General features: G+C 30.4%; 1 protein-coding gene and 1 pseudogene across 1 annotated transcript; one reads left to right on the top strand and one right to left on the bottom strand.

The window, feature by feature from the left end:
- Window positions 1-3,399: 3,399 nt before the first annotated feature.
- Window positions 3,400-9,568, top strand: LOC114400410 (annotated as a pseudogene).
- Window positions 9,569-10,113: 545 nt separating this feature from the next.
- LOC114399155 (gibberellin-regulated protein 4-like) lies at window positions 10,114-12,720 on the bottom strand. Its single transcript, XM_028361280.1, has 4 exons — window positions 12,516-12,720; window positions 12,352-12,396; window positions 12,159-12,192; window positions 10,114-10,689 (listed from the first exon to the last, which is right to left on the bottom strand). The coding sequence occupies exons 1-4, from the start codon at window positions 12,585-12,587 to the stop codon at window positions 10,508-10,510; spliced, it is 333 nt and encodes a 110-aa protein (XP_028217081.1). The 5' UTR covers window positions 12,588-12,720; the 3' UTR covers window positions 10,114-10,507.
- Window positions 12,721-23,277: the final 10,557 nt, after the last annotated feature.

Below are 23,277 nucleotides of genomic sequence, written 5' to 3'. Positions count from 1 at the left end.
AATAGGGGCATATGCTAATTTGTATAGTGAAAATTTGCATAATTGCCTGATATAGTATGACAATAAACATCAGATTGGCTGATTTCTCTTTAACTAAAATTGAATTTCGTTATCAGATTTTCTTGCCTACTTGCCTAGAGTTTATTAAATTTGGAGTGAGAATACGTATTTATTTAAACATGTAGCTATTATTCATATCAGAAACAAGAAATTTATCTTGTTTCTTGGTAAACTTAAGAGATATATGTGTTCTGCTATATATGGTGGCTGCTGCTGCATTAAGTGATAAGGCAGGTAAAAGGTAAAAGGTTTGGAAATAATATACAGAATCTGGGGATCTAAAAGTTATAAGGCTTGAAGTGGACTTTTTCACTTAATTTGGTTCTTTGAGCAATATTTTGAATTATATGTAGATTCTTAATAGGAAAAAAAAAAACATGACTTTTTTTTTCTTTTTTGTTTTTTTAGTTATGTGATCCGCAGGTTCCTATCAAGATGCGAAACGAATGAAATTGACTCTCAGATGTTGGTCCAATCATGACTAATAGTTTCAATAAAACAAACATTGGTGAAGAAAAAATTATTAAAAATAATATTATTGTTATTGATTTCGTGCTTCTTCTTATGTAATTATATATTTTTTTGAAAGATAAGATTAATAAAGATCCTATACTTAATGCCAAATTTAATATTTCCTGTTTGATACACTTATAACATATATGGAGAGGGGTTAAAAAAAATATTTTATGAATTTGAAAGATTAAAAAATAATTTTTGATTTGGGGATTAAAATAAAAATACTTTTATATTTAAGGTCTAAAAAAATTTTAAGATTTTTTTTAAAAAAAAATCTGCTATGCTCTTTATGTGAGATAAATATTTTTTATTTATGTCTACAAGTTATCACGGATTTAAAATAACAGTCAACTATCAGTTGTATTGGATGTTGTGGGAAAAAATGCATAACCATTTAAGTGATTTAACAGCTGTTGTAGTTTCTAATGACCCTTTAATCTGTTTTTACATAAGACTTTTTTATATACATATGATATGTTTTTCTCCTTTTTATCTTTTTATTATATAAGATATTTTTTTTTGAATATTTTATTATATATGATATTGATAATGCTAGATAATAAGTTCACACTATTTTGTTTTATTTTTTATCATCATTTTAACCATTATGCTATTTACAATATTTTATAAATTTAGCTTATACTTCAAGATATTGATTATTGTTAGATGATAGGTTTATTTTATTTTTAAAGTTCAATATTAATTTATTTATTTTAATCATTACATTAATTAATTTAATGAAAGTGTGGCGTCTACTTAAAAATATGTTATTTTTACTTTATTTTAAATTTAATTGAAACTACTTTAGGATGTAGTATAAGATGAATAATGAAAAACAAAACAAGTAACAAATATAATAATTAAATTAAAATAATTGGTTTATAAATAAAAAGTTATGTGTTTAAACCAATTAAAAACTGCTGTAAAAAAATGAAAATTATAAATACCTCAAAATGATTTTTATTATTTAAATTAAATTAAACATGTTCATTTCTATTATTTTCTATTTTTAAGCTACTTCATAAGATCATTTTACCAAATACTTATGATTCAATGAGTTATTTTTTTAAACTTTCAATTATCAACTAATTTTCATAAAGAATAAAAATATAATATACTATTATAATCCTAAAAATAATAAAGAATATTACTACAATAATAATATAATACTCTATATTATAAAATAAAAAATAAAATAAACATAATACAAAATTACATATAATAATAAATTATTACAATAATAAAAAATATTATTATATATATATATATATATTAAATACTACACAAATAAAAATCTTTATACTTATGCATACTGCAATAGAAGGTATAATTATTAAGCATATATAAAGATTCTAATTATTATTATTATTATTATTATTATTATTATTATTATTATTATTATTATGTCAAAACCCTAAAACCCTGGTATCACTTTCTTTTTTTAAAAAAAGATCGACAAAAATTCATTAAATATAAGATGAGAATGACCCTAAGAAATGACCACCTCATAAGTCAATATGTTCAAAAGCAGGGTTGGTTGTGGTTATGGTGGGGTTATGGTACGGTTTTTTGATAAAAATGCTATTAAATGGTGGTGGCTTTGTGGGTTTCACATGGCCATATGGCGGTTATGACAGAAAAACGATTTAAAAAAAATGCAAGTGTTATATGCGTCCTGCCTAATTGCTAGTTGCACTTCCCTTTTCATATTTTTCCCATAATACCCTTTCTTGTAGAAAACTAAAACAAATGCAAGATGTTTTCACTCCCCCTAATTGCCATTTTATCATCCAAGAACCCCCACCTATCTATTACTGAAACTCTCGGTGATTGAAAGAGAGGGTGGTGTTGTCTGGAAACTTGGACATTCAATCTCTGAACACATAGGCTAAGTTGAGATCACAGAGATCATAACCCATAACTATTACCAAGGCAGAGAGAGAGCCATGGTTCTTTTGAATTGCTTGTTTAATGAGGGGTGTAGTAGGAAAGCCTCAATGCAACGCAAAACACATGCTACATTGTACATATTTTTTCACTATTTAGATATTTTTAAAAAAAATAATCTGTTTTTTAACATTAAAAAAATAAAAACTTGTTTGGTGCATAAAAAATGTAAATGGTTTGAGATTTGACAATGCAAATGGAATACATCCTTAGTAGTTAGTTCCTCACTCATAATTCAGTGGCAACTAGGGGGGAGGGTAAACATCTTGCAGCTGTTTTTGTTTTCTACAATAAAAGTGTATTATCGGGAAAAAAAATATAAAAAAATGAAGTGTACCTAGCAAAATAGTAGAAGTGGATATCCTTCGTAGTGTTTCGTGTTGTATCAATAAAGAAAGGAATAGTGTTATTCAGATAACATTGCAGTTATCATCACAATTTCTAGTATTTTTTGTTAACCATGTTTATTGGTGCATAATATCTGATTAATTTCTGTCGAAAAATCTAATTGATCACCTTTAGTGGGATTCTCCGCTCCCAGTCATGTTTTTTTATCCACAAGATTTAGTGGGGTTCTCCACTCCCAGTCATGTTTTTTTATCCACAAGACTCAAATTCAAGATCTTTCTTAAGGGATCAAATCTAGGATTACTCGGACCAGCCAGTGAAAGTATTAGTTGGTATGAAACCCTTTAAATTTAGATAGAGCCATGTGTAGCCATGAGTAGCAAATTTGCTATGGACTTTTGATTCTGTTAAACATTGCCCTTTTTTTTTCTTTAGCTTTCCTTCATTTTGGTTTGTCATCTTATGTTACTAATTCAATGGTTTATTCTTCTGCTTGCTTCTCAGGAATCTTTCTTGCAATTTCCAATCATGACTTTGCTAGAAGTAATTAAGGATGCTTCAGTCAATTGAAAACAACTTGATTCACCTTTGGACTACCCAATTGTTCTGAACCCAAATGGCATCTTACCTAATTTAAAGTTGCCTGAAGTTAAAGATGAATCTTCCTCATCCCTCGTAGAGCCCCTTATTGGGTGGCCAATTTCACAAACTGATGCTGAGATCATTGACATCAACAAAAAGTTCTTGACGCAACTAAAGGCTAAGCTTAAGAACTCTAATAATTTGGATAAGGGTGAGTTTATTAGTAGTTTGAATTCCTATCTAGAAAACATCGAGGGCAAATTAGGGATTGTGATTGGGGTTGATTCATCCCGGAGTGGTTATACCAGGATTTTGATTGATAAGCTTGGAGTTTTCATAGGTAAAGATGTTGCTAGCCTGGTTTTGGATGAGAATGTTTCTTTGGAGATTTGGGAAATGGTCAGGGCTTTGATTGTTAATAGTATTATTGAGCATTCTTGTTATTCAAACCTGGTTACAAAGTTAGTGGGAAATCTTAGCATAAATTATCTTGTAACCTATTTAACCTAAGTTAGAGGAGTTAGCTTAGGTGGTTAGTTCTTAGTTTGATCATGTAACTTGAGTTAGAGTTAGTTATTCTAGCAACTAACTATATAACCAACTGTAGTGACTAATCATTGTAAGTTAATCTCACTCAATAATGAGTCAGCCTTCCCTTATCTTTTTCTCTTAGCTTCTTTAGCAAGTTTTCGCTACAAGTTTTATCCATTAATGGGGCAGATGCAGGTCCTTTGATGGTATTAGAGCTCTTCTCTTGAAGATCTTTGTTACGCCACTCTTCATCCTTGTTCCTTATTTCTTTTCGGTTGATTCTTCACCATGAGTAGCAACTAATCACAACAAGATCAATCCCTAAACATAGATAGTCCCTTTTATCGTCATCCGGGAGAGAATCCTGCAACTGCACTAGTTTCACCTGTTCTTGATTCATCAAATTACAATTCTTGGAGTCGATTAATGCTCACTGCATTGAGTGTGAAAAATAAAGCTGAGTTTGTCGATGACTCAATCAAAAGGTATGCATTAGATCATGTCCTTCACACGGCTTGGAAGAGGAGCAACAACATGGTTGTTTCTTGGCTTGTTAATTCGGTCACACCTTAAATTAGACAGAGCATATTATGGATGGATGATGATCGAGGTATACGAAGGATTTGAAGTCAAGATACCCATAGGTGATTTGTTAAGAATTTTTGAGTTGCAGCAAGACATGACATCAATCAAGCAAGGTGATTGCACTATAACTGATTATTTTACAAAATTAAGGATTATAGAACATGTTGAAAGTATGGGCATTATTGTTATTGATGATCATTAAGTGTAATTTACCTTATGTAATTTTGCTGACACTTTGAGCTCAATTATGATATGTTTCTGATTACTTGTTCTCTATGTTTGCATGCATGTTTGTGTTAGAGTAATGTTAACAGGTTTTGTCTTGAATGAAGACATTATGTTGGACCAATTATGTACTCTCAACTAATGGTCACATTAAGGAGAAGACTAATTTGTAGTACATGGAAGGGACTATGTCGATTAGATGATGTACAACCGCCATGACTCAAATTGGTTCCTATTCTTAATCATGAAATTATGATGTACCCAATGTATAGAACAATTTAGTCAATTTTAATGCGCATTATGTTAGTTAATCTATTTATTTATTTAGTCCATAATGTTTATTAATGTCACATGAGCCAAGTGGGAGAATGTTAGAATTTATGTCTCATGTGAGAGGCATGTGACTTATGTAGGGACTAATAAGTAAATAATTAACGATTAAGGACTAAATTGTAATTGGACTTAATAGGAGAAGTTTCTAGGGTTGACTGCTACTTGATGGGAGTAGTGGTTATAAAAGGGGCTTAATACCCACTAACGTGAAATAAGGTCCCCTTCCTGACCAGAAAAGTGTTCTCTCTCACTCATAGCCATCACTAACGGAGAGAGGCAGAAAAGAAAGGCCAAAGGAAGTGAAATCTTATTTCTCTCATCTTTCAAGGAAATCAAAGCGCACCGGAGAGAAGTTCCTATGGAGAAAGGTACAAGTCTTCCTATGGAGAAAGGTACACATCATTATCTATTGTTGTTTATTGATTGTTTGTGAGAACCATAGGTTTCAAGATCCTGTTGTTTCCTATCATTGATAGTTTAGGAAACCCCTTAAGAATATTTACATTACCTAGCATAGCTAAGGTCTTTTCATATGTTGTTCAACAAGAAAGACAAATAAGTAGCAGTGACTTGATAGGAGGCAATAATCTAATCAATGCAGCAACAAGCATAATTCCATTGAATTCGTGTACATATTGTGGTAAGGATAATCATATTGTTGACACATGTTTTAGAAAGAATGGTTTTCCTCTAAATTATGTTTCCAAAGGAGGAAGAAATAATCAAAGTGGCTCAAGCAGAGGGAGTTCTAGTGGAAGAGGAAGCAAGATATGCACACATTGTGGTTTCATCAACCACCCTATTGATGAGTGTTACAAAAAGCATGGATATCCTCCTGGACACAAGCTCTATAAGCCTCAAGGCTCAAACATCAACAATATCAATGTTGTGAAAGAAAAGAGTGATGGTCTTGTCCTAGAAAGGAATCAAGAGGCACAAAGTGATGAAGTAAAGCGGACTTCTTAGCAGTATAAGGCTTTGATGACACTGCTACAACAACAAAATTCAATTCACAACAATTCACACGTGAATCAAATCAGTGGTTCTAATGGTTCCAACAACATACACCAGATAATGTCTCAGCCTTCTCCCATTTTTTTTCCTTTTACAAGAAGATAGATCCTATATTTATCAAACTTCCCACTGGTCACGCAGTCATTCTAACTCATGCAAGCAGAGTTTAATTCTCTCAATCCCTATATCTTGAGGATGTCTTATATATACCTAGCTTCCAATTCAACTTAATTTCGATATCTAAATTACTTCCTTGTCGGTCTTTTAAGCTGACTTTCATGAATGACAAATGTTTCATACAGGATATGTAGAACCTATGGAGGATTGGTACAATTGATATGGTGGGAGGTCATTATAGGCTCAAGATGTTTCCTATTGGTGCTTGCAAAGAGCATAAATCCAGTTCCACAACAGATTTTATCCCCTCCAATGTATCAGCTTTCTCATGTAATAGAATGTCCATAGATTTGTGGCATTTTAGACTTGGGCACCCATCATTTGAAAGGTTTTGGTTGTTAAAAGAGAAATATTCTCTTCTCAATTCAGACAAACAATTTGTATGTGATACTTGTCATTTTTCAAAATAGAAAAAACTGTCATTTCCCGATAGTAATTCCTATGCTTCTTGTGCTTTTGCTCTTATACATATTGATATTTGGGGGCCTTGTAATGTGAATTATTTGAATGGTTACAAGTATTTTTTGACTATAGTTGATGATCATACAATGTTTGTTTGGGTTTTTCGATTGCATTCTAAGGCTGAGACACAATCTCATTTGAAGAATTTTGTTAGCACTGCTGAAAGGCAGTTTGATACAAAGATTAAAACCATTAGGTCTGATAATGGTTTAGAATTCATTATGAAGCAGTTCTATGATGAAACTGGAATTGTGCATCAAACTACTTGTGTTGAAACTCCCCAAGATAATGGAATAGTAGAAAGAAAACACCAACATCTACTTAATGTCACTAGATCTTTGTTATTTCAATCCAATTTGCCTTCTATTTTTTGGTCCTATGTTTTAGTTCATTTCGCTGTTCTTGTTAATTGCATGCCCACTTCTTTTCTTCATAATAAAACTCCATATGAAAATTTGTATGGAACTACTTATGACATTGATTCCTTAAAGGTATTTGGTTGTCTGTGTTTTTCTAGTACACTAACTAGAAATAGAAAAAAACTTGATCCAAGAGTTGCAACTTTTTACATCACTTTAGATCCCAAAACTAGAGTTGTTTATGTTTCTAGGAATGTCATTTTTTATGAAGATTGCTTCTCTTTCACTAATCAAAATAAACCTGATCCAATTACTGTCTTACCTTTACCTACTTCTTCATCTCATAGTGTCAACTAATCATACCATAGATGAATCTAGTGTCACTAATTCTAATCCTTCTACCTCACAACAAATCACTCAAACTCCTAGAAGATCTTTGAGACAGGTACACAAGCCGAGCAAATTTAAAGACATTCATATCTCATATTCACCATCAACTGCTGCCAGTTGCTCTATAGGTACTTGCCTTTATCCTATTAGTTTTATTCTCTCCTATAGCAGACTGTCTTCTTCTTATCACAATGCCATTATGTCTGTCACACAACATGTTGAACCTTAGTCATATAGTTAAGCCTCTAAAGATCCTCATTGGGTTGAAGCCATGAATGCAGAGATTAAAGCATTAGAGCTCCATGAGACTTGGGCTTTTATTGATCTTCCTCGACATAAGACTGCAATGGGATGCATCCTCTTATAGAAGGTTAATTGGAAGATTGATCTATTTGACTAATACAAGGCCTGATATTACTTATGTTGTACAATATTTGAGTCGATTTGTTGTTGAACCCATTACCGCTCATCAATAGGTAACATCCAAAATTCTCAGATACATCAAAGGATCACCAGGTGCAGGGATTCTTTTATATGCTAATAGTGAAGTTCATTTAAAAGGCTTCAGTGATTTGAATTGGGCTGGTTGCCTGGATACTAGAAGATTCATTACTGGTTATGCCATATACATTGGTAGTTCATTGATCTCATGGAAGTATAAGAAACAAGCAACTGTTTCAAGGAGCTCATTAGAGGCTGAGTACAGAGTTTTGGCAAGTGCCACATGTGAGATACAATGGCACACTTTCTTGCCGGAGGAATTCATCCTGCTACTTTGTATTGTGATAATAAGTATGCTCTCCACATATTTGTCAATCCTATCTTCCATGAAAGAACCAAACACATTGAAATTGATTTCCATATAGTTCGAGAGAAGATGATGATTGGGCTTGTGAAATTGCTTCATGTCTCCTCTGCATATCAGCTTGCAGATATCAACACCAAAGCTCTCATGCCTGGTGTTTTTTAGTTTTTGTATTCCAAGCTAGGAATGGATGCCACCATTCCTAGCTTGAGGGGGGCTCTTGGCATAGATTAGCTTGTAATCCATTTAACCCGAGTTAGAGGAGTTAGATTAGGTGGTTAGTTCTTAATTTGATCATGTGACTTGAGTTAGAGTTAGTTAGTTGCAAGTTAGTTATTCTAGCAACTAACTATATAACCAACTGTAGTGACTAATCATTGTAAGCTAATCTCATTCAATAATAATCCGCCCTTCCCTTATCCTTTTCTCTTAGCTTTTTTTTAACAAGTTTTCTCTATAAGTTTTATCCATTAATGGCAAATGCAAGTTCTTTGAGGAAAAAAGAGGTCTGATTTGCTCTGTTTATGCATTTAGCATGGTTTCAATCTTGGTTCATAAAAAATGCTTGCGATTTTAAGGTACTTTCTTACTCCGTCCAAAGATGCTTATAACAGTATGGTAACTATGAAGAAGAAGTGCGAGTGCCAAGCACTATTGGCCATTGAGAAAGCAAGTGATAGGAATCTGAAGAGGAAGAACTTACTTATGGCAAAGGAGGCTTCCATTATGCTTATGATGGCATATGATGGTTTCTCTGTGTCTGATATTTGTTTGCATTATCTGATTGCATCATCCAACATTAATGATGTGATGTTATCCCCTTCATTCAGGAAGTTGAACGACAAAGAGTTAATAAATTTGATTCATTATTTAGCCAAGTGGTTGAAGAAATATGAGAGGTTTCCTCAAGCAGGACCATGTCCAAAAGAAGTCTCATCGGTTTTGTGTTTGAATTGAAGGCTTGTGATTGGGTTCCTAAACTTGAAGATGTTATAAAATGTCTTGGTTTAGTGCTTGATGAGAATTTTTCTTCATTGGTGTTACATCCACAATTTCATGAAGAGCTGAGATCAATGAAGGATTGGTTAGTTGTTTAACTGCCGACACCAAATTTTGTCACTTGATGGCCGATGTAGTGGACAAACTAAAGATCGAAGTCAAAGGTGGAAATAATTACGTTCATTCCAAAGATTCATTTTGGACATGCTTTCATTTTTTGCTATGCACTATGTAATGGTACTAATTGAGGATAACATTGAGAACCATTTTCGTTTGGAGTGATACTTGACCAACCCTTAAGCAATTAGCAGTAACTTTGTAATTTTTTATATACCACCATTATATTAACTTTTTTTGGGGGTTCACAACTTTGGTCTTTGTATGCCTTGCTTTATGTTCTGCATAACTATTTTCTTGTGATCCATAATATTTTTTGCTGCTACGTTAGTTACGCTATCCAATTGGTCTTGATGACTTACGAGAGGAGTTCTTCTGTGTGTTTTGCTTGGGCACACACACAAAAATTATACTCATACAAATGTTCAAAGACTTTTATTTCTTTTCATTGCACGTTTGCATCTGTGTCAATTTCATTTGAAATCCAAAATCATTTTGCTTTTTTCGTAAAAGCTAATATTATTAGGTTCAGGATTTACACGTCACAAATGTGAATTTTTTGTATGTAAACATGAAACCAAACACGTTACTTTTGCTTGTACTTGTTAATATTTTGCCAATAAGGAATTACAAGCTAAAGTGTATCGATCGATGCCATGCATGTGACATTTAAACATGATAATAATATGTTTGCCATTGTTCATACAATAAAGTGAAAAAGAGAAATGATAGCATAGCCTCATGGAATTTCCATAGATACATGATAAAAAAGAAAAAAGAAAAAAAATCCATAGATGACAGCAACAGTATTAGACACACTTCATTTAAAAGCCAACAATGCCATAATAAGGAGTGGTATGATGCAGAGGAGCCCACACACACACTATCTCCAAAAGGCATCTTCAATACAACAAAGTATTACTAAGACCAAAATGGACATACATTTTTTGGTTAATTAAGACATAGAAAGGACCAAGAAAATTATATGATATGGATATAATAAATTAAAGCTATATTATATCTTTGTTAATTTGATGAAGAACATAGCATAAGGTTATTAAGGGCATTTGGGTCCTCCTTCCTTGGTCTTCCAGTTGTTGTAGCAAGGGCACACTGCTTTGTTCCCATAATACCCCGGTGGCACACATAGGCACTTCCTACAACACTTCTGACAGAAAAACATGCAGGGCTTGTGGTACTGGGTCTTGCCACACCTCCTTGAGCATTGTGATGGGCATTCTGGTCATATCACATTTTCCAAAAAGAGAAAATTAATGATAATTCAACAAAGTTAAAGTCAAAGGCTCAAATCAAAAGAATGACCAGATGCACCTTTTACGGTAACATATTTGACCACAAAGTTAAAAAGACCAAGTTTGGAAATAGTATGTTGAACATGGGCAGAAGAAGGTACTTATTATTGTTTTTGTCATTTACACGCTTACCAATTTGAGTTAAGAACTACTAAGAAGCAAGCAAACAAACACACACATGTGCCCTTTTAAATTTAGTTAAGGTTGGTTTTAATATAATTAATTTTAATGTTTAAATTAAGTATAGTTAAGATGTGTGATTAAATTATTAGCAAGTTGATTCTATGTTGAAACTTGTGTCACTATTTAACCAAACAGAAACAAACTCAATACAGAGATTATGTACTAGGCACAATGAGGGAGAAATATTGCTTGTCATCATGATTATCAAACTTTCGAGTTAACTCGCTAATTTTTAAGATTTTATGAGTCTACTTGTCCTTTGCGAGTTGATTCTTTAGTAAATTCTTTTTTTAGTAAACTCTAGGTAAATTCTAATAACCCCAAGTAAATCTGGTAAACTCTCTCGAGTTTACCACCGAGTCCACAACGAGTTAGCAAGTTAAAAAAATTAGACCAAAATATAAGTCATTTTGTATTGTTTTCTGTCTGTTTAGTATTCAACATACCTTCATTTAGCGTGTTATTCCTTGTTCTCTAATAACATCAAACCCTCAATGAGAATGATCTACCACTATTATAACCACCTCTACAAATTATTGTCCACTGGTGATGTATTATTACTAGACTTAGTTATTTAAATATTCTGAACTTTATAATTTACTGTTTTACTTTATTATATTGTTGAAATGTTTAATTAGTATGTTATTTATAGATATTTTGTTATTATTTTTATATGAAGTAGATTTTTACGAGTCTACGAGTTGAGTCTACTCTATGAAAGTTTCACGAATCTGTGTAAATTCTCGAGTTTGATAACTTTGTTTGCCATTGTTAAATTAATTTATGGAGATCTAGAAGTCAAGAAATGATGCAAATCTAACTTTTTCATTAAAAATCTCATTCTATACTAATTTCAATGAACTTTAACCACCGACAGTTTAAAATTACATTATTATTTATTTATAAATTGTTATTTACGATAAATTTAATAATTTTTATAATAATTATTTTAAAAATATTATATAAAGATAATTTTTTATTGGTGAAAAGTTTCATAATGACTGTGCATGTTTAAACATTTTTTTAAAAAAAAAAAAAAAGAAATCTGTTGTCTGGGGTAGCTGTGTGAAATTGTTCCATTCTTGTTTCTTTGCTAACAATTTTTCATGTTCAAGTTTGGAGAGATCTCCAAGTTGGTTTTACCATAAGACAAGTAGAAGAAGAAAAGAAAGAACCAAAAGAATGAATGGTAGAAAGAACTTATTCACTTACGGAAGCTTTTGAGACTGCCAGGTCCATATTTTTTCTGCAATTATTATGCATAGCAGAAGTTAGCAAAAAGCATTCACTACCCTTCTCAAAGCAAAGATCCAAATTAATAAAAAATCCCTTCTTTATTCTTTGGTCTAACCCCAATAAAGAGATCTAGAGAGAGAAACAAAAGAAGATCATGAAGATGTTATACCTTGTCATTGTAGTGGTGGCCTCCATGTCCATGAGATGCCATAACCTACAAAACCAAACCAAGATAAAACAATGTAAGAACCTTTTAAAACCACAACAGTTTCAAACCAGATTTAAAAGTGTATACTCTGTGCATGTGTGTGTTTTCCTACATAAAAGACCAACCACTGTTTGAAGCATGGAAATGGCAATGAGGGCAATGATCAAAACAGAAAGTAACTTATTAGCCACAGCCATTGTTGCAAGCAAACAGAAATAAAACCAACCCCCTTGCTAGTGCAAATTAAAGCACCAAAAAGAACAAAAGGGTATCAAAGAGAGATGAAGAAGGGTGTGTGGTGACATAAATTAAAGAGTTCAATGTCCCATTTATAGAGGAACGTTGTTGATGGGGTTGGAATCCCCACCTTAATTAGCAGCAAGATTTATTATTGAGTGTGAACACTCGCAGAGAGTTTTATTGTGATACCAAGAACAAGCATATGACACATGTGTGTCACCATTAATTATGTTATTATTATATCTAGACGGTGCATGATAGTAGTATAATCTATGAGAAGTCATCGTACGGTCCACATTACGGAATAGAAGTTAGTTAGCTTCTTAAATGTGAAGTTACTTTTCAGTTGTGCAGAGAATTGCAATTTGCTTGTTCCCATTATTATGAAAATTAAAAATAAAAAAAACTACCAAGTGGGGAAAAAACAAAAGGGGCGTTGGTTAAATTAACTTGCGTACCATGATGGTTTTATTATGGATAATAGTAATGTAGATAAGCTGCCAACTACTTATAAGTTTATTAAATATTTTGCGTTATCAATTGGGAAAATGGTCCTCTAAAAAAAAATAATGGAACATGGCTATAAGCCCTCAATTGGGCCAATGTAGATAACTGGACTACTGGAGTATTATAGGGAGTATTACATGGGCACTTTATTTTTATTATTTTTATTTACAATCAGTTAATTTTATTAAACATATTACTAAGAAGATTTAAATTTCATTCACTCTTAAACTTTTATTTTTAATTATTAAGTCAATTTTATATCTTCCGTGTTGCATGGAGATTTGAATAATATATGGGTTATATTATTAATATGATCAAATTTCATTTTTAGTCTTTTATTTTATTTATTAGGTTCAGTTTAATTATTTAGATTTTCAAAATTTTAATTTTTCTTTTATATTTTTAAAATAGGTTTTTCATCAATATAAATTTGATTTGGTTAATAATTTTAAGACATTAATGGTTAAAATCCGTCATAAAATATAGTATTATTTTGAAACATTTCTATTCATGTAATTAAGATAATGATGGTTAAAAATTTTCAACTAATATTTATAAAATTGAAATAAGTAATTGCAAACCAAGATGTTTCTCTGAAGCTACTCTTGCTACCTCAGCATCATGGCAACTAAGTTGCTATCGATTTAAGTGCATGTTTAATTTGTAAATGGAAACCTTTTATTTTTTATCTGCAAACAAACATTTTATTAAGGGTACCAGAGATATCAATTACAAAACAAGGAGCATCATATAAAGGATAATACCCCTTGGCAAATATCCCATGGCTCATAGATTACAAAATAATCCCAGGTATCATACTTGGTATTTTTTAACATTACCTTTCCCATGATTAATACCCATATATATCCATATTCCATAAATCTATATATACATGCAGCTTTTTATATCCATGTCCCTGCTTCCTTTAATTTCCTCACGCTTCATAACCATTTGAGGCATAACAGTGGGTTCGAATGCCATAGGAAGGAGTATTTGAACTGTTTGACATATGAATCCAACCACAACAAGAGATTGTCCATAAAAAATCATATTATTCCTGTGGCAATTGAAAAATTATGTTTGAAGCAAAAGATATTTTTGACTATAGATCATAATTTTTTGTTTTGTACATTTTATTTTTATAGGTGAGATGAATTGATGTTAAAATACTTGTCACTTTTTATTATTGTGTACTAGTACTACTATAAACAATTAATATCAATTTTAAACCGTAAAAAACACAAACTTAAATTATTTTATTGTTAAAAGTAATATGAACGGGATGGAAAGAATTAAAGTGAACTGTCTAAAAAACTTTTAAAAAAAAACATTGAAAGAAATTTTTAAAAGATGAGAGACTAAATTAAACAAAATAAATAAATAATAATAGATCAAAAGTTACGATTAACCTATAAACTATAAATATCGACACTTTAACACGTTTATTGATATTCAATTATTCACATTGCTTTATTTTTGGTTAAAAACGCATACTAGATATACTCAAAATAATACACAAATATAAAAAAAAAAATACACACACATGTATCAAAAATAAATAATACACAAATATCTTGTATATAAAGTTAGTGCAGTGTAAAAGAGAATAATAAAAAAATAAATAAAGAATTTAAAGAGAAATTGAAAGATAAAGTTGTCTAATAAAATATATACACCAATCGTGAATATTTCTTCAGTATAGATATATAAATTTGAAAAATAATTAAAAATTCAAATCAAATGAACACAAATTGTCAAATATTTCATTTATTTTTAAAGTTTATATTTTAAACTGTTCACCCTTTTTTTGTATACCCCACATCATTTATGGAAGATCTTACGCGGCCTTCCAACTTCTGCACCATATTATTTTGATGTTAAATAAGAGAACAACATAGATTTGAAAAACAAATAATCCATTTTAGTTGCGACTTTAGTTAAATTACTTTACATTTTCACTATGATACTATAATAATGTCGATGAAATAAAAAAAAAAACTCAAATAGTTAATCAATGTTTATTTCCTTTCTAAATGCCTTATTGATTGAAAAAAAAATTGTATATTATGTAAATATAAATTTGAACTTTTATATTTTATAAAATAAACTTAAGAAACTCTTTTTATAAAAGTAATAACCAAAAAATGATATTATATATATATATATATATATATATATATATATATATATATATATATATATATATTTGTATAAATATTACGTCAATAGCATTAAATGATACATTAATACTTATTTTCATGTTTAGTTTATGTGTATATTTTTTTAATTTTTATATAATATTAATATGCATTTAATTTTTTAAAATATATTTAATATTTTTCATATTTCATAAAAAAACTATTTTTCTAAGATATTAATTAAATAAAAAACTGTGCCAAACTACAAGTGTGTTTAACAAATTGATCATTATTGCGTATATGTATATTTTGATATTAAATCATATAGGAATTGTTAATTTTTCTCTCTTATTTCTACCTTTTTGTGTGAATAATTGAAATTTTAACATCATTTAAGTTTTTGTGCAAAAAATGTTCAAGTTTGTGAATTTATAATGCTTAGTGAATAATTACGGTAGAAAAATCAAGTAAAGCCTGAGAAAGCAAATTGAAGATCTAAAGTTGCTCGCTCAGCGTGTCTTAGGCACTCAGTGCGACCCAATCACTCAACGAGCAGAACATGCTTAGTACCAGGAAGTACGGAGAAATTTGATATGTGAAGGCGCGCTTAACGCAAGTCACAGACTGAGCGCGAGATTGCTGTCATATTCGCTAAGCGAGACAATCGCACTTAGTGCGAAGGTTGTGTGAAATTCAAGCTAAACTGAACCTATAAAAAGAGGAAGAGAGGAAGGAGAAGAGATACATAGCTACACATAGAATATTCAAGAGAACACAATTTGTTATAGAAGGAAAATGCTAGAAGAAGGAAATTCAATCATTAGGAGTGATTCCTTCCTTCCATTCCCTTATTTATCATGTTATGTATCTCTATTCTTAATGCAATTTAACTGTTTTACCTCTTAAAGAGAATTAGAAAAGAAAATAGATAAATTAAACTCTTTGACTTGAGGGATCATAATTAGAGTATATGAGTAGATGCAAATGATAATTGAAATAATTTCAAATAGAGAAAAATCATTAACATTACATCAAGAGTGGCTCCGGTAAGCTAACCCCCCAACATTCTCATCTTCTGAATTAACTTTTACTTCTAATATTAGTTTCCCTCATCTTGTCTGTTTTAATTAATTAATTTACTTTTGTGTTTGTTTTTCTCTCTTATTTATTTTAATTTAATTTTATGCCAATTTATTTTACTATTTTTTTCACAACATTTTAAACCAATTTAATTATTGCTTGAAAATTTATATTCATCTACCTAAGTACAAACAAAGTCTCTATGAATTCGACATTCGGACTTCCGTTTTATTTTACTACTTGTACAATTGGTGCATTTGTCAATTGAACAACACAAATCATTTGTAATAGCTTATAAGATAGTTCGACTACTTTATAAGCCAATAGAACAAAATAAACTTATTTGAGACCCATAATTATTTCTGTAGTTTTTAGCTTATTTTTAGAAGTTTCATCTAAAAATCAATTTATTTTTATATGCTAATTGATAAGTTACTTCAATTAACTTATAACTTTAAAAAATGTATTCCCATTAATTTAAGGTCAAATGATCTATTTGGTCATTTATCTTATATTATTTGATCCTTTATCTTTTAGAAAGTTTATTTTGATCTTTTATCTTTTTAAATTAGTTCAAAATATCATTTCATTCATCTAAAGTTAATGTCGTTAATGAAATAAAGATATTGATAACTAAAAATTATCACAAAATTTAAGTTTTTGTATCCATCACCTTCCTCCTTTGAGTCATTTTCTTCTAATTCCTCCTCCCTCATCTTTTGCCCACACACACACACACACACCCCCACACCCCCCCCCACCCACACACACACACACCCCCACACCCCCCCCCCCCCACCCACACACATACACACAAAACACGCTCGACGCTAATCCAAGCCCCAAATCGGAAACCCCACCCCCACACCTCCTCATTCCATCATTTTCCCACTGATCTCCACTCCCAACACCAATTCCAACATAGAGCTGCCATCGTGCCCAACCATCATGTTCCTTCCATGTCCCTCCACTAAGGTCTTCTTCTCTGTCGCCAATAACACCAACCCCGGTCCCATGATCCTTGTTTCTAGCTTCTTCGACTTCAACAACCCCGACCCCATGACCCTTTTTCGAGGCCTTCTTCTTCGTAGTTTTTTGGTTGCAATACCTTTATTTTCATATCTATTTTGTAATTTCTTCAAAAGAGCCTCTTGGATCTGATTTTGGTATTTAGTTTTAAATTTGTTCAATTTTTGTGTCTTCAATTTCTATGATTTCATTGTTCTTGATTTCTTAAATTTGTTTAATAATTTGTTCAAGGAAAACTCTAGGATTTGATTGTTGTTGATGTTTGAATGTGGAAAGAGTGGTGGTTGTTGGAAGGTATGAAAAGGATTAGAGAGAAGTGGAAAGGAAGGGAGGAGCAAATCTAGGTAAGGAAGAAAAAAAAGGAGAAAAGGAAATTTGATTTATGAATCTATGGATTTGTCGTTGCTTTCGTCGTTGGTGCCTCTATTGTCATTGTTGGCGGAGAAGAAGAGGAGCAAGAGAAGGAAGAAGCTGAAAAAGGAAAAAAAAATCTTACATTATGGGACGATTTTTAGTCGTTAAAATCTTTATTTTATTAATAGTATTAACTTTGGATGGATAGAAGGATCATTTTGAATCAATTTAAAAAGATAAAGGGTCAAAATAAAAAAATTTAAAAATAAAAAATCAAATAGGTCATTTGGCCTCAATTTAATTACAATATCTTTTTATCCTTTTTATTTTTCAATTTAAAATGTCTTTAATAGAAATTTTCTCCTTTAGTTTTTCCAAAAGTTATTTTTTTAGATTTTTTTTATTTTCTTTTGTTATAAATGTTTTTGGATAAATTTATCTAAACAACCTGTAGTTCTTAATTATTTTTTATATTGTATTCACTAGTTGAAATTTAAACTTTTATTTGGATCATTTTTATAATAAAAGTTTGTGTTAAAAATCAGTATAATATTTTTATGTAAAGTCTAATAATTAAAAAAACATAAAATATCTAGAAAATTCTATAAAAGTTTTGTTGTAATTTAATTTCTAAGAAAAACAAAAATAGTTAAATACCATGTACAAGGATTTGGCGACAGATGAGGATAGGAGAGGGTTAATAAATGAATGAGATGTCAGTGAACATGTGTGAAGACAGAGGAATGCACGTTAGTCGAAGTTGCGCCAGCTTCACAAACGTGCACCGTGTGCGTTCTGTATACCCTTCCTCCTTTTCGGGATTTCGGGATTTTGTTGGGCTGAAATTCTAAATCCCTTCTCTAGTGGGACGAAAATATGTATTTTTTGTTATAAACTTTAGGTATTTTTCAGTCGGTAGAATTATTATAAAATTCTTTCTTCGTTAGTTGCATATCCAATTATTTATAAGCAAAAGACTTTATTTATAAATTATTTAAATTTATTTTATGAATTAGTGTAAATTATCTAAAAGAAACTATATTATGTAATAAAAGATAAAAATAATAAATTCCAGCCTTACAAGTGGAAGAATATATATATATATATATATATATATATATATATATATATATATATATATATATATTATAATAAATCCTACCTAATGTAAAAAGAGTACAAAAAATCAATAAATATTTTAAGAAGAAAAGAGAAATAAATATAAATATAAAAAATTAAAATTAGAAAATGATTTTTAAAATGCTACTTAATGAAGTATCTCAAAAATTATTATAAAATATTAAAAATAAATTATTTATCAAACATTGTTAATAAGATCGAATAAAATTTTTAACTAACAAAAGAAAATTAAAATTAACTAAAATGACATGTCAAATATAATTATTCACCCGAATATTTTTATTTATGTTACAACTGAATTTTTTTTAGTCTTATTTTCTTTTATATGTGTTTATAAAAAATTTTATCCAAACATTTTCTTATTTGTTCTTCTACTTAAGCGAAATTAAAATGTAATATTTTGGAAAACAGTCTCTGAAAAATGTTAATATAACTACCTACTACGGTACGCAATAGTACTAGTACCTAACTACGTACCTAATACCTATCCAGCTAGAATAGAATTAAAAAAAGAATTGCCAACTTATAATTGAACAAAAAAAGGTTATGTAACACTGTAGCAGGACATAAGCAAAGAAAATTCTTTATAATATTTCAAAATTCTATAGCTGGCTGAGAATGGTGAGACACACAAAGTGATGGCTAATGTGAGTCTTGCCTTCATACGATGGATCGGTGACACTCATGGGTATCGCACATTGGGATGATAATTTCAACTTTATGCTGAGTTCCAACATAGTCACCTGATTCATCAGTGATAGTAGTAGTTATTAAGGGCATATGTGATATGTGCATGTAAATTGCAACAACGACACATGCAGCCATTCAGATAATATAAATAAATAAATAAAGATCCTAACAACATATTTTTTAATACACTCCTTCTAACACTCTTTTATAAATAATGGTTGTAGATTGCTCTTCTGTTAATAGGGGCATTTGCATCCTTCAGCTGTGGTAGCATTCAAATAAGGAGAGGTTTATATGATGACTTTAAACTTTATACATCTTGAGTAAGCATAAGAAAATTCACACTTTTAACAAATTATAAATATTTTTTTTTTGAAGATTTTTAAAGTAGTTATTATAAGAATTTAATAATTATGTCGTGTTAGTGTAATTTTTTTTCATACTATTAACTAATAAAAAATTATAATTGATTTTAAAACTATTTATAAAAGTCAATAAATTTACTATAATAATAATTTGTGATTGAATAATAATATAAAATTATCTTACACTTTTTGTGTATAAATTTTTTTATTATTATATAAGTCAACAAACTTATTTTATATATATATATATATATAATTTGTAATTGAATAATAATTTTAAAAAGTCTTTATTTTTTTGTGTATACACTATTTACTATTAATTAGCCTTAGGGTCTTACTAACATTTGTTAAGAAAATAAAAGGAGAATATATTAAATGTGAAAATAAAAAAGAATATGTGAAAAATAAAAAACAACATAATTTTACGTATGTTAATAAAAATATTTCTTCTTTTAATTCTTTAATCAATATCCTTATAATACTTTATGAATTTTTTAATGCTGAGTCTTATATTAATTTGATTCATGCAATTTTGATTCTTTTAGCATAGGCGCATTGAATGTGTGTTTGGTGCCTTGCAATTAATTAAATTTCTAAGGTACAGCATACGGAAAGAATTAAAACAAAAGTTAGAATGCACACCAATTGCGGGGCTCCATGTTTGAGCATGTGGGCTTCCCAATTGGAAACACCCACTTGGGGGGACCAAATTAATTTGATGCTTCCCTTTTGGGTTTAGATGAAGATCGAGTAATGAGGATTGAAGATTCAATAACTTACAAATTACAATGTCCTTACCATGTGACAATAACTCTACCTTCACATTGGTTTTTACTCTATATATGTTATGCCTATGCCTGTAGTAATTTCTTAAATAGATTTTAATATTTTAAGAGATTAAATTTTGAGTTTCAGATAAGATAAGAGATATCTTAGGTTGATTAAAAAAATATCTTAATTGTGGGTACAGTCTTTTTTTTTTTTTTTCCTTCCAAATAGTAGTATTCTGCATGGCTTGTTAGTGTTTGATGAAAGGAAACGACACAACAAATTAAGTATAGATTGAAGGAGGCAAAGAGCCTTTATAAATCAGTTCTTTGTTCCTAAATTGTAGTATCTACTAACTTGCTCGTAGAAGACAGACTCTTGCATGCAAGTCTTCCATAACACATTAAAACTCTTTGCTTTAAAGTTATAAACCAAGAATTAATTTAATTTTGACTTGTATATTACATACAATACATGGCACGATTTGATTTCATTTGAGTAGAGTTATTTTGACATGTTTTCATAATACATCTCCACACATGAAAATTGGGGATTGGAAACTTGAGATTAACGCATGAAAATTTAGATTAGTTTTAGGGGTGTAAAGGTATTGGGTTGAGTCGAACATATTTAATTAAACATGTTATCCAATCCCATCAAATTTCTACAGGAAGATTGGATTTGTGTAAACTCTAAAAAAAAATCAAGAGGAACTATTTATATTGATTTGAGTCGGTTTGGATTTATGAGTTACCGGAACTCATGAACATCCCTAATTTGTTCAATCCTGGTTATTATCATTCTACACACACAAAAAGCATACATTAAGGAGAATTTTCAACTGTACCAAATTGAAAAGTTTTTTTTTTTTGGATGGGTATTGTTAGTTACTTAGTTTTATTAAAAATTTTCTTACTTATTTTGAATGCGAAAAAGACATGATATTGCAGGAAACTAAACTCTCACACTACTGCCAACTACAAATTTTACTTATTTTTGTTTTTGATTCTGTGGAAAAACTAACAGAACAGAAGAACTACCCTAAGCTATCTAGCTCTAAGCAAGACAGTACCAAGGGCAGAAGGAGGAACAAAATAAATACATAAAGGATGAGGTTGATGAACAGCTGAATTAGCTTTTCTAAAAACATGAGTAAAGGAGAGAGACCAATCCCTACTAATAATGACAAAACATTCAAGTATTCACTTTTGCCAATTTGTCACCAGCATTTGACATCGTTACAACTTGCATAAATTTTTCCTACATATATAAAAGCATGATTAAGAAAATTAGCTTCAAAATCCTCAAACTATGTAATTTGGAATATGAAAACAATAATAGCCACCATGCAATGGACTCCAGCAACATCTAAACTACATACATATAATGAGGCAAAGGACTGGTAAGATTCTAAACAAACAAATGAAATAATGATATAGTTAATTTTCACACAACACGGAACATGAATTAGAAGACCTTGAAAATCAAGGTTCTTTGTTCTTTGACATATTAAGGGCAGTCTGTTCAACTTGTGTTAAGACATGAAAGTTTACATGTTCAGTTCAAGAACATTAGCTGTCAAAATGACTCTCCACAGCACAAAACATAATGGATGAAGAATTCAATTAGCACTAGCGAGTTGCGACTCGTGTGCAACCAAGTTCAAAAGCACCTAATATTGTGTAAATGGAATGAAAGTTTGATAAGCATTGCAATGCATAGAGTTGAATATAAATGACTGCTAAAACCAGCCACCAAAAACCAAACAATAGAAAAAGGCATTGAAAGGAAAGCCAAAAGGTTCAAGTGAAATACCTAAAAAAAATGTAGCATGGAATTTACTATACATTAATGAGAAAGGAGGGTCTCAGTTAAAGATATCACAAATTGCTTTTAACAAATAGACTAATGAAGCAAGCATACCAATATATGTGAGTGTGAAGAAGGAGAATAATCTACCAATGGCAGACAAGAGCCACATAGAACCCACCACCTGTCAAGTGGAAAACAGACAATGGACACTTATTTTCCATCAACTCATGTACACAATATATGATCTCATTTCTAAATGCAAAACTTGCATTGCTATAACATAATAAAAACTTTGGAGAAGACCGAAAATTGCTGGCATAACACAACATGCTTGCAAATACAGTTGAGAAACAAATGGTACATTTGAAGTAGGTTCATAAGCCCATCCCAAATTGTCATCCTAGTTTAATTTTACTACTACATTCTTCTATACAATATTATACGTACTCAACCTAGTTTTCTTTAGAACAAAAATATATATCTTTATAAAAAGAAATACTATTTAGTTAAATAACACTTCCCCAAGCCACAATCCCTAAAAGGCAGTGAGCTGAATTCCTGAACCAAAATTAACCTTGAAAAAAAATTCTAAAATCCTTGCCAATAGTGATGTCATGAGCTACATTATTAACCATCTCCTCTGACACAAACTAGCTCAGGTAAAGTTGGTGGTTGTCTGCTTGAAAAGAAAAACATACCAATGTAAGTTTTAAAGTTTTAAAAATGATGAAAAATACACAATGATCAAAATCAGCAATACATAA

Source organism: Glycine soja, chromosome 19, assembly GCF_004193775.1.
Source record: "Glycine soja cultivar W05 chromosome 19, ASM419377v2, whole genome shotgun sequence".
In the NCBI taxonomy this organism is placed as follows: Eukaryota; Viridiplantae; Streptophyta; class Magnoliopsida; order Fabales; family Fabaceae; genus Glycine; species Glycine soja.
Note: the sequence above shows the minus strand (reverse complement) of the source record. Positions and strands in the feature narration are given on the sequence as shown.

Coding starts and splice junctions, on each gene's coding strand:
- LOC114399155 (XM_028361280.1), bottom strand. CDS start 12,587: ATGGCTGTGGCTAATAAGTTACTTTCTGTTTTGATCATTGCCCTCATT. Junction 12,397..12,515: donor TTTCCATGCTTCAAACAGTG/GTTGGTCTTTTA, acceptor TTGGTTTTGTAG/GTTATGGCATCTCATGGACA. Junction 10,690..12,158: donor TGGCAGTCTCAAAAGCTTCC/GTAAGTGAATAA, acceptor TGATATGACCAG/AATGCCCATCACAATGCTCA.